General features: G+C 41.1%; 1 protein-coding gene across 1 annotated transcript in view; it reads left to right on the top strand.

The window, feature by feature from the left end:
- Nucleotides 1–12,744, top strand: part of LOC311004702 (uncharacterized protein) — a 33,479-nt gene that overhangs the window by 18,768 nt on the left and 1,967 nt on the right. The window contains exons 4-9 of the mRNA XM_083996874.1: nt 353–499; nt 1,864–2,034; nt 3,656–3,790; nt 5,403–5,763; nt 8,338–8,604; nt 10,102–10,627. Of these exons, the coding sequence (XP_083853000.1) occupies nt 353–499; nt 1,864–2,034; nt 3,656–3,790; nt 5,403–5,763; nt 8,338–8,604; nt 10,102–10,627 (1,607 nt within the window). The remainder of the gene's footprint in view (nt 1–352; nt 500–1,863; nt 2,035–3,655; nt 3,791–5,402; nt 5,764–8,337; nt 8,605–10,101; nt 10,628–12,744) is intronic.

The following is a 12,744-nucleotide window of genomic DNA, read 5'->3' as shown; positions in this document are numbered from 1 at the left end:
TTCAGTATTTTACAAATCCACGACCCTTCAAGACTCCACCGCTTGTCTAAATAACCTCGTAACTACGTCAGGTAACTAATTATACAGATAACACAAATCAGTGTTACACAGAGACGTACTATACACAAAGATTTATAAGAAAACAGGTGATTTTATGCATCATAGTGTATTTACAGAAGGATTATGTGAAATCTGCAGCTTCATTTAGGTCTGAACATTTAAATCTGACAATGAAGCATCAAACAAGTCTGACTGTTGTTGGTGTCAATGTTAATTAAGTTCAAACATGATCAGGTCTTGGTGTTGATTGATTAATGTGTGTGTTTTCTCTGTGTGTGTGTGTGTTTTCCAGAGTGGGTGTTTGTTGCGGCCGTGGCTCTGGGCAGTGTGTTGTTCCTGCTGCTGGTCGGTGTGTGTTGGTGTCAGTGTTGTCCTCACTCCTGCTGCTGCTACGTCAGCTGCTGGTGCTGCCCCGACACCTGCTGCTGCCCCCGGCACCGTGAGTACACACACACACACACACACACACACACACACACACACACACACACACACACACACACACACACACACACACACACACACACACACACACACAAAACAACTTGTTTTCACAATTAATCGCGGTATTAAGCGCCACAATTAATTGATCGTAAAGATTCTTAAATACCGTCACTTTCCAAAAAAAGATTATGTCTGAACCGTATTGGTAGATGTGCACCAACATAAAGGTAAATGCTCAGATACTGGTCCACACGTAACATTGAATTGGTAGGAATTTAAATGCTAGAGTGTCATTTGTAATAATAAAAAAACAATTTAAAATTAACTTAAACATTTGGTATAGATGACAGTTAATGACTTATATATTACCAACCTTATACGACGTATAAAACCAACCTGTTGCCTCTGTACATATTACAAAAACGAGCCATAAGAACAGTTTTTAATGTTAGGTTCAATGATCACACTAAGCCACTTTTTTTAAGGCATCTGCATTAACATTTTTTGACTTGGTAAAAATTAAAACTGCATTAATCATGTATAAAGCAAAAAATAATCTTCTTCCTTGTATAATCCAAAAATTATTTCATGAGAGGGAAGGTTGTAAAAGATATGACTTAAGAGGAAAACTCAAACTGCAACAGCAAAGTGTAAGATATAGACTCTTAAAAGTATGTGTATTTCTGTCGGAGGAGTTATTCTATGGAATAGCTTGGATGTAGAGATTAAACGCAGCAAAAGTGTTAATCAATTTAAAAGTAAGTTTAGAAAAGGAGTGTTTGAAATGTATAACAGAGAGGAGGAGAGATAAATGATGTAAACTGATGTGATGACTGTGGGGGGGAGGGGCTTTGGAGAGAGACTTTGTGTTTTGGTTGTGTTAATGTTGTATGTGTGTTGTCTGGGGTTGGAAACTGATAAGCTCTGCTTCTTCCATCCCCATTTCAAACAGTGAAAGTTGTTGTTATTGTTGTTGTTGTTGTTGTTTGTCCTGTTCGATATTTGGTTATATGGTGTCCCGTGGCCGAGGATGTTTTTGTTGTTGTATGTGAGATATCATTTTTGTTTGGTTTGAAATAAATACAATCAATCAATCAATCAATCAAACACTTTAATAATTCGTCATATTTTAATAGATACTTTGTGGAAATAATTAGTAATGTAATTATATTTTGACTATATTTAATTTTACAGATTAATAGTGTTTGAAATTAATTGATGCATAATAATCATGATAATCGTAATACTGTGATTATTTCTCTGACTGTAATCGTACCTAGAAAATCTGTAATTGTGACATCCCTAACTGTGTGTGTTGTGTGTTGTGTTGTGTTGTGTTGTGTTGTGTTGTGTTGTTAGTGTACGAGGCGGGTAAAGGCATAAAGACGGGGGGCAGCTCCACCCCCCAGTCTCCTGTCTACCCTCCCTACTTCGTCACCGGGGTTCCCACCATGGTCCCCATCGCGCCCCCCTCCCTGGTGGACAAGATGTCTTCTGTCCCCGCCTCAGACGGCAGCATACTCACAGCAGGTGAGCTCTCACAGCTTGTTGGAAAAGTTAAAGGACAATTCCAGTCAAATCCAACCCGGGGCTCTAGTTTCTAATATTTTAGGTCTAAAAGAAGGATTTTTACTGTCTCCTGTTCTGCAGTATTTCTGTCTAGAGGTGGGAATCTTTTACTATCTCACAATTAGATTTGATTCTGATTTTTGGGGCTACAATTCGATTCAAAATCGATTTTCGATTCAAAACGATTTGATTCATAATGATTTCTACTTCAGTCTGTCGGTGTGCAAAGGATCCTCATGATCTAGAGAAAAATAGGGGTACAGAAGAGGGACATTTCTGTACTTAAAGGTACAGTTCTGTCCTACTGTAGCCTATAGGGCCAATTATTGTACTCTAGAGGACCTATGGGTACCTTTTGGGGGTAAAAAAGGCACGTAAATGTTCCAGAATGGTACAAAATTGTCTCTAAAAAGGTACGCCTGGGGGACAAGGGTTTGTTCCCTTTTGAATACATTTCCGTACTTCTATTTTTCTCTGTCTGCTTTGCAAGACAGAATGACTAAAGTGTCTTTTTCACATTTATTGAGTTTTAAACATTTATCCATGCTTAGATGGAATTGTTGAAACTGTTGCATAAAAGCAATATCACATATTGCTTAAGTAACAAAATTAATAGTGCCTCTTTTCTTTATTAAACAAAATAGTGCAGTTAAACATGCTGCCTTTTAAATTCTAAGGAAATGGAGGCCGACAGCCCGCAGATTTGTTTAATTTTTTAATTTTTTTAAATCGATTTTCGGACATCGATTCTGAATCGTATTAAATGAGAATTGCGATTCTTATTATATCTCATAACTTCCTCTTTCCTATGGGGTTAGCTTGTAGTATGTATTCTGTATCAGCGTTTTCCAGCTCCTTGTTTGTTCAATTTAGAGGAAATATCTGAGATGTCTGGTGCATCATTTTAGACGCTGCTCTAAAATTCATCCTAACATTTTTTGGTGTCTTTAAAATTAAAAAGAAAATCTGCAGATTCATTCTTTTAGACCTAAAATATTAGGAAACTAGAGCCCCAGGTTGAATTTGCCTGGAATTGTCAAAATAAAATAGTGAACTGAAACGGCAGTGGTCCCTACACTGCAAAAACTCAAAATCTTTCCAAGAATATTTGTCTTATTTCTTGTCAAAATGTCTCATTTCTAGTCTAAAACTAATCTCTTTCCACTTTAAATAAGACTCATCACCTAAAAATTAACTTGTTTTTAGATAATTTTCGCTTGTTTCAAACTAATTTTCACTTGAAATAAGCAGAAAAATCTGCCAGTGAAAGCAAGTTTTGTAATAAGAAAGAAAAACTTGCTCCACTATCAGATTTTTCTACTTTTCAACTGAAAATAGACTAGAAATAAGTAAAAAGTGTCCAAAAGCAAGCTACTTTTTATGTATAACTATACATATTTTAGGTATAATGAGATTTATTTTGACTAGAAATGACATTTTGACTAGAAATAAGACAAATATTCTTGGTAAGATTTTGAGTTTTTGCAGTGTAGAGCACAATGAACACACACACACACACACACACACACAAAGACAAACAGGGGTTTGCTGTGCTGATGGGTCCAGTGTGTATCTCTATCAGTGCCGATGCAGGCTGTAGGGATCCCCTACCGCGTGCCTTCGCCTCCGGATCAGGACTCGCTCCGGGTGCTTCAGTATGTAGAGAAGCAGCTGGCTCACTTCAACCCGGCCTCGGCCCGCTCCACCAGCCACCAGTGTAAGCTCCGAGCTCCTGAGCTCCTGTCCCGTCCTGCAGCTCTGCTCGCTACGACATCTGTCAAAAGATCTGTCACGACGACGCCGTGTGACTGCATGCTGCTCTGTCTCCTCTGCTGCTGCTGGTCTCTGTGTGTCTCTAGAGCTTGTTATGTCTCTGCATGTCTCTCTGCTCTCAGGCTGTCTGCATGTTGAGCTTCCAGTTGATCAGATGTGATACAGTAGCAGGTGTGCATGCACTCAAATTCACCCATTGCCATAATCCCTATAGTCATAGCAGTAGGTTTGTTACCTTTAATTGTCGGTGCAAGCTGTTTTTAGAACGGCGGAGCAGAGCCGTGAGCTGCTCAGAGCTACGCTACGGAGGCTCATTATGGGATTTCTTAGGTTTCCCTCATCAAACTCATCAAATACACAATCCGACAACTCCCCAACGCTCTGGTGGACAAGTTGTGACCTGCACATTCACCACGCTATGAGATAATAACACAACGTTACCACACAGAGTTGTTTTAGAGGGAAATACAGAGACTGTTGATGAAAAACTGTCCCTGAAGGCAACGCGCATCAGCGGTTTTGCATGAATTTCCCTCTAAAACAACTCTGTGTGGTAACGTTGTGTTATTATCTCATAGCGTGGTGAATGTGCAGGTCACAACTTGTCCACCAGAGCGTTGTGGAGTTGTTGGATTGTGTATTTGATGAGTTTGATGAGGGAAACCAAAGAAATCCCATAATGAGCCTCCGTAGCGTAGCTCTGAGCAGCTCACGGCTCTGCTCCGCCGTTCTAAAAATAGCTTGCACCAACAATTAAAGGTAACGAACCTACTGCTATGACTATAGGGATTATGGCAATGGGCCAATTTCCAAAATGTTGAACTATCCCTTTAATTTACAGGCCACTAATTACGTGATAATGTCAAGAAATAGCCTAGAAACAACGGTCGGTTTCATAGTAATGTCATGTTTTTCATAAAGGCTGAAGATTACACATGCTTTGAATTTTTTGGGAAAGGCCAGAATTTTTCTCCACCAAGTCCTTAGTTTCTGGACTATTTCTAGACATTATGACTCAATTACTTGTTATTTGTTGGCTATTTCTTGACATTATTATGTAATTAACAGCCTGTAAATTGAAGAGTTACTGAATTAATTTTAACGATTCTCCCTTTAAACATTGTGTACACTGCAAAAACTCAAAATCTTTCCAAGAATATTTGTCTTATTTCTAGTCAAAATGTCTAATTTCTAGTCAAAACAAATCTCATTCTACTTAAAATAAGACTCATCACATTTAAAAATTAATTTGTTTTTAGATCATTTTCACTTGTTTCAAACGAATTTTCACTTGAAATAAGTAGAAAAATCTGCCACTGTGTCTTATTTTAAGTGGAAAGAGATTAGTTTTGACTAGAAATTAGACATTTATACAAGAAATAAGACAAATACTCTTGGAAAGATTTTGAGTTTTTGCAGTGTAATCTCTCTCTCGGCCCTATCTGACTTTAATCATCTGCAGTTTCTTCCTTTAGGGAAACATTTTCTCCTAACTTGTTTGATTCTAAGTGGTTAAGTGGTCTCAGTGGTTGATGATGTTGTGTTGCTGTGTGCAGCCTGTAGTGTGTCTGAGCTCAGCTCGCTCCACGAGGGAGAGACCGGCTTCCGCCAAACGTACCGCAACGTTCAGATGAAAGCTCTGCCCGCCATCCCCGACCACGACCACGACCCTCTGCCTGAACCTCAGCGCTACCGTGACAACCGCAGCCCGGAGCCGCAGCGTTACCGTGACAGCCCATCGTCGCCCCAGCGTCATCGTGATGAAGCGGACGGCGAGCCTCCTCCTCCTCCTCTTCCTCCTCAGAGACGATACAGCGACGACGCGCCGCCCTCGTCATCCTCACAGTCACGCAGGTTCGGACGTAATCATCATCAACAGCAGCAGCAGAACCACAGCGATGAGGACAAACACACCAGGTACACACACACACACACACACACACACACACACACACACACACACACACACACACACACACACACACACACACACACACACACACACACACACACACACTACACTACACTAAACAACTTCCAACCTATTTACATTATGCAAAAAAGGGCCATACACTGCAAAAACTCAAAATCTTTCCAAGAATATTTGTCTCATTTCTAGTCAAAACTAATCTCTTTCCACTTAAAGCAATACTTACCTTTCTGGAACTTTTGCACATTTCTTTGTCTAAGTTAAAATGCTATTAATAATCTGATGATACATTAAAATGTAAGAGAAACCCAACAGGGTTAAAAACTCATCATTTTTTCATTCTCATATAATTCTGAGAAAAGTCTGACCAATAATATTATTCGGTCCGATTAATAAGATTTGACGAGCGACCGAACCTACTTAATATGTAAGCACTTTGTGCACCCCTCTCCTCCTCTCCCCCCTCCCGACCAGGAAGAACGCTTATTGACAGAGCAGTAGCAGGACATGAGCAGAGGAGACTAGAGTCACAACACACAAGAAAGAAGGTTTTTGGAAATAAATAGTTTTTTAAAAGACCAATAACTGCAGCCGCAGCTGGTCGCGGAGTTTCATGTCTGATATTGTAACGTTGATAGTGATCAGCCCCGAGTGATACGTAAACACAGGAAGTCACATGTGTCTATAAAGCATCCAGTGCTAACGGCTAGGGGCTAGGCTACTGTTAGCTCTGTGCTAACGGCTAGGCTACTGTTAGCTCTGTGCTAACGGCTAGGGGGCTAGGCTACTGTTAGCTCTGTGAGTTCTCAACGGTCCGGACCCGGTTGAACTCCGGACCGGCGCGGCTCCACTCGGACAGCGCATCAGGTGGCGCTGGTCCGGCCGCCAGCCCGGCTCGTTGAGAACTGTAATCTGTAACAATCACTTCCCCTGCGTCTCCAGTAGCAGTAGGCTAACAACAGTTTATTATAAAACTCATCAGTCATCATCACTGAGTCCGTTTATACGGTTTAAAACTCCGGTGTTGTGTTTGTTTGTGTTGTTCCCGTTTCACTCGCGTTCCTGTTCTGTTTACCGTTGCCATGCCAACGCATGCAGCAGGGAGGGAGGGGGCTTGTGGAGGTGCTGCAGGAGGGAGAGGTGGGTGGGACTTGTGAGGGAGGTGGAGCTGTTGATTTTCAAATGTTTGTGCTGTGCTGAGTGAAATGCCAGATCGGTAAGTATTGCTTTAAAATAAGACTCATCACCTAAAAATTAACTTGTTTTTAAATAATTTTCACTTGTTTCAAACAAATTTTCACTTGAAATAAGTAGAAAAATCTAGAAAAACTTGCTCCACTATCAGATTTTTCTACTTATTTCAAGTGAAAATCTGCTTGAAAGAAGTAAAAAGTGTCTAAAAACAAGCTACTTTTTATGTGATGAGTCTTATTTTAAGTATAATTAGATTTTTTTTTTTTACTAGAAATTACATTTTTACTAGAAATAAGACAAATATTCTTGGTAAGATTTTGAGTTTTTGCAGTGTAAGGATAGTAAATCATGGATACAAACCACCACACCAATCATCTGTTTATCAAATGGAGAGTATTAAAGTTTGCTGACTTAGTAAAAAATTAAAACTGCACAGATAATATACAAAGCCAGGAATAATTTACTTCCTAATAATATTAAAAAAATGTGCAAGAAAAGAGAGGGGAGATAAACTGCAAAAACTCAATATCTTACCAAGAATATTTGTCTTATTTCTAGTCAAAACAAATCTCATTATACTTAAAATAAGACTCATCACATGAAAAGTAACTTGTTTTTAGACACTTTTTACTTCTTTCAAGCATATTTTCACTTGAAATAAAAAGAAAAATCTGATAGTGGAGCAAGTTTTTCTTCCTTCACTGGCAGATTTTTCTACTTATATCAAGTGAAAATTAGTTTGAAACAAGTGAAAATTATATAAAAACACGTTAATTTTTAGATGATGAGTCTTATTTTAAGTAGAAAGAGATTAGTTTTGATTAGAAATTAGACATTTTGACAAGAAATAAGACAAATATTCTTGGAAAGATTTTGAGTTTTTGCAGTGTATGAGCTAAGAGGGAAACTTAACTTAAAACAACCAAGAATAAATACTACATTAAAAAGCATGTGTATCTCTGTGGCGGGAGTAAAACTGTGGAATAGCTTGACAGAGGATCTCAAACAAAGCAAAAACATAACACAATTTAGAAATAGATTAAAACATCGTATGATAGAAAGCTATAAACAGGATTGATCAATTGGGTGTTGATCGCAACTGTAATACTGTTAAATGATTTATTTCTTTTATTTTTTGGCTACACTTGTTAATTATTGGATACTTGTTTCTTTCTATGACTCCAATGAACCATGAAGAGCTCTAATGGATTTACTGAAATAATGAATTAAAGGGTAGCCTAGGCATTTATAAGCGAGATACACCTACACCTTTTCGATCTATTTATGAACTAGTTGAACTATAATGGTTGTATTATGGAAGCTTGACTACTACTACTACTACACAGTCTTTACTCTGTGTGTTGCAGGTGGAACCCGCGGTCAGAGCATCTGCACAGGAAGACGTACCGCTCCCAGGACGAGCTGCAGGAGTTCGCCGCCGCCTACAAGCAGCGAGGAGGAGGAGGAGGAGGAGGCAGAGGAGCGGAGAGGAGGGACGAAGACCTCGGAGACTATGAGATGGACTTCCTGGAGTTCAGTCGGTATCCGTCCTACCGCAACGGGCCGCCGCAGCATTACCACGGCGATGAGAAGGAGCTGGAAGACGACAGGGACAGAGACAGAGACAGAGACAGGTACAAAACTTAATCAAGTGGAGTGAGAACAATCATTTAATTTTAAATGCCTCCAAAACAAAGGAAATTGTGTTTGATTTTCGTAGGAAAAAGGTGTCTCATCTCCCTCTCACTATTAATAGTGTAGAGGTCGAGATGGTGAGTAATTTTACATTTCTTGGTGTTACTATTACCAATGATCTCAGCTGGCATCTCAACACCAGCATCATTGTTAAAAAATCTCTTCAACGGCTTTTTTTCTGCGCAAACTTAAAGCAGAAGTGAGTGGTCCGGTCGTTTTCGCTAATGCTGCGTTCCAGGCAGGCTTTTGAAATCGTAAATTACAGCTTCAAGTCACAACTTACGACTTTGTAGCGTTCCAGGCAACCCACTCGTGTTTTTCCGACCTGTTTTACCGGTGAAAGTCACTATAACGGCCACTCGTAACTTCCGACCGGTGAACTCGTACCAGATCGAACTGGTACCACTTCACGGTCGGAAAAATACGAGTTTCCTTGAACGCACCATAACAGTCCTCGTCCCTACGTCGCCACATTCACGGCGTTCCTTGGCTGCACACACAGCCCTGCATGCCGTTCTCTCTCCTCATTGGATAAAAACTGTAGGATACAATAAATGTTTTCTCTTCGGCTCAGAGCAGAGCAGAGTGACTGACAGACCCGTGTTTCAGTCCAAACACTCTATGTAAGTGATTGCTGTCGGAAGATATAACTATTTAAGACTTATATTAACACAAATATATCACTTACTTCTGCTTTAAAGGGATAGTAGCATTTTTTTTAAAGTGGGGTTGTATGATCTACAGATAGCCCCTAAGTACTTTAATTGCAGTAGAAGACTCTCTGCACTCCTCCCGTTAGCAACGCCAGCCCATAATAGCCCTGCCCAGAGATTTACAACATACAGTGTTGTGAACAGACCCAAAGAAACGGCCTATTTTCGCGGCCTAAAAGAGGTTTTACCTGAAAAAAAAAATACACAGTTCCATTGTTCGCTGTAATATATTTTTTTCCAGCCCTTCAAAGTGCAGGAAAAACACAGTTTTTATTTGGACCTAACCAACTCACGTATCCCTCCGCCCAGGGTTAGCGCCCGCCGATCAGCAGTTGGTTAGGTCCAAATAAAAACTGTGTTTTTCCTGCACTTTGAAGGGCTGGAAAAAATAATATTATAGCGAACAATGGAACTGTGTATTTTTTTCAGGTAAAACCTCTTTTAGGCCGTGAAAATAGGCCGTTTCTTTGGGTCTGTTCACAACACTGTATGTTGTAAATCTCTGGGCAGGGCTATTATGGGCTGGTGTTGCTAACGGGAGGAGTGCAGAGAGTCTTCTACTGCAATTAAAGTACTTAGGGGCTATTTGTAGATCATACAACCCCACTTTAAAAAAATGCTACTATCCCTTTAAGTGTTTTTTTGAGCTCTCGCAAAACCCTTTTCCAATGTGGTCTCCACAAATGGCAAATAAATTGACTCTGACTCTGACGATCATCACAGGTGGAACAAGAAGAACGGACGGAGCATCAGCCCGCTTCCCTCCCCCAAAAAGAGGCGTGGCACGTGGGACAGCGATCGTCCCGGTCCGCCGCCGCCCAGACTCAGTCCTCCGTCGACGTCCTCTCAGGAGAAAGACTACGACGGCACGTTCCTGAGCAGCCTGCTGGAGCGCAAGGCCAAGCTGCGTGGGGCGAGCCCGGGGAAGAGCAGCGGCGGTGGCGGTGGCGGTGGCGGCGGCGGCGGCCGTGGCGAGGACGACTCGGACACGCCCTCGAAGGGCAGCTCCAAAAAGAGCAGCGGGGAGTCGAGTCGACACTGCAGCCGCTCGCCCTGCAGCACCAGCAGGCCCGAGGCCGAGTCGCTGTCTCCGTACTCAGACTCAGAGAGAAACAGAACTGATCGACCGTCTCCTCGGCCGCCGCCGCACCCCCACACCACCAACGTCACCCGCTCCTCTCAGCCGCCGGTCCACACGCCGCCCGGCCGAGTCCAGAGAGACGAGCCCAGAGACAAATCACGCAAAGTGGTGAGTCACATTTATCTTCTCTGGTCGTTGGTTCGTAAATGATGAAAATGTTGATGAGAAGAGTGTTAACATGAGGCTAACTGGAGCATTTAACACTGAAAGTTGTGTTCCCTGCTTTTGATAGGACGATGATTTTGGTGTTTCTGCAGTAAATACTTTGAAACCCTTGCGAGTTTTAAAGGTCCAGTGCATAGAACGAATCGCCTTGTTCTTTACAACTACTTCCGGGTAGAAAACCAGCATGAGAACAATAGTGACAGACGAGAGTTTCGCTATCTCGTCACTATATCGCCGTTTAGACTAATCTGATGTTTGTCAGGTTTATAAAACCAATGATTGGACAAACATTACTATTTCTGTGTGTACGTTTTTGTAATTAGTCATGGTTATCATAGATTAGCCGGGCTAACGGTTAGCTACCTGTTTAACTTTAATAACTCAGTGACTCAATAAACGGTCCATGAAAAAATAGTTTTTCCCACAGATATCTTAGTTACAACATGTTTGAGCTAACTGGAGTAGTTTCATGTCGTGTCCCACAACGGGAGGGTTTTAACAGCTGACATCCTGGTGCTAGCTTAGCTGCCTACCGCCGTTAGCTTAGCTACCGCCGTTAGCTGTCCCTGTCAGCTGAGCCACTGATGCTTTCTAGACACTGTGATTCCCCCAAACTGAATAAAAACAACACATAGAAACACAAAACACACACACAAATGGTAATGTTTCTTCAATCATTTCAGATTTGTCTAAACGGTGATAGGGTTAGGTGAAAAATGTGATATATAGCTAAACTCTCGTTCTGTTCTCATTAAAATTACGTGCTGTTTTTCTACCCAGAAGTAGTTGTAAACAACAAGACGATTTGTTCTATTAAATGTTGATAAAACCGTGACATCCAGCGTTCAGAGTCTAGTTTGCAGCATCACTCACTCACTCGCACTCACCCCGCCTCGAGTCAATGAGGAGCGGGGAGGGACCTGGCCGCACTGAGAGGCTCACAGTTTAAATTCTGTAAGTCTCTCTGCTTTGTTGAACAGCTTGTTAGAGAGAGGACAAATTTGTCTACACATGTGGAAAAAATCATGAGCGTAGAGTGTAATTTGTGACCGGGAGCAGCGTGGAAAGAGAAAAGTTTCAGACAATTTCAGACAACTCCTCCCACTCTAGCTGATGATGTCACCCACTCTGGCCCGAACATTCCGCGCAATACACACCCATTATAATCTCATAATTTCTCCTAAAATGATCATGGTCATTGAACAGTGATTAATCAAAAAATAAAAATCTTATCAAAACGTGGAGAACCAGATCAATAGATGAGACTTGTGTCTACATTTTAAAATTTAAATGGAGTCTCTAGGTGAAAGTATGCCGGAGTAGTAGACGTTTGAAAAAGTCCAATAATTTGTCCGTTTTTCTACCCCCTCCTATTCATTCTCTATCAACAGTTTCTTCACAGTTTATTGCAACTTACGTAGCAAAAAAAATCATATTCTGTAGAAAACAGTAATAGCAGACCGATCTTGATCAAACTGCACGTTTTGATTTACAAGTCAAGTTGTGAATTGAAAATTGAAAAAGAAGAAGAAGAAATCCACAGAATAACGATAGAGCCTCGGTGAGTTTGCCCCGTGGCCCTAATAATGAGGGAACGGATCAGACAATTCTTGTAATGTTTTGTAAGATTAAAAGATATTATATATTCCTTCCTGAGAGTGTGATGGGTCAAGAGAGGTAACATAACAGAGAGAGAGAGGGAGAGAGGGAGCAGTGATGTGAGAGCAAAGTGAACAGCAGGTCAGACAGGACTGGGCTCGACTCTGTGGACACTCAGGAAGTTGAAGCTCATCAGTCAACACAAGCTTAAACATGCACAGAGATCAAAGAAGAAGATCTCTTCTTCATCTTCTACTGACCAATCAAACTGCTGCTTTAAAGGGATAGTTCAACATTTTGGCAAATTGGCCCATTGCCATAATCCCTATAGTCATAGCAGTAGGTTCGTTACCTTTAATTGTCGGTGCAAGCTATTTTTAGAACGGCGGAGCAGAGCCGTGAGCTGTTCAGAGCTACGCTACAGAGGCTCATTATGGGATTTCTTGGTTTCCCTCATCAAA

This window comes from Trachurus trachurus (genome assembly GCF_905171665.1).
Source record: "Trachurus trachurus genome assembly, chromosome: 3".
In the NCBI taxonomy this organism is placed as follows: domain Eukaryota; kingdom Metazoa; phylum Chordata; class Actinopteri; order Carangiformes; family Carangidae; genus Trachurus; species Trachurus trachurus.
Note: the sequence above shows the minus strand (reverse complement) of the source record. Positions and strands in the feature narration are given on the sequence as shown.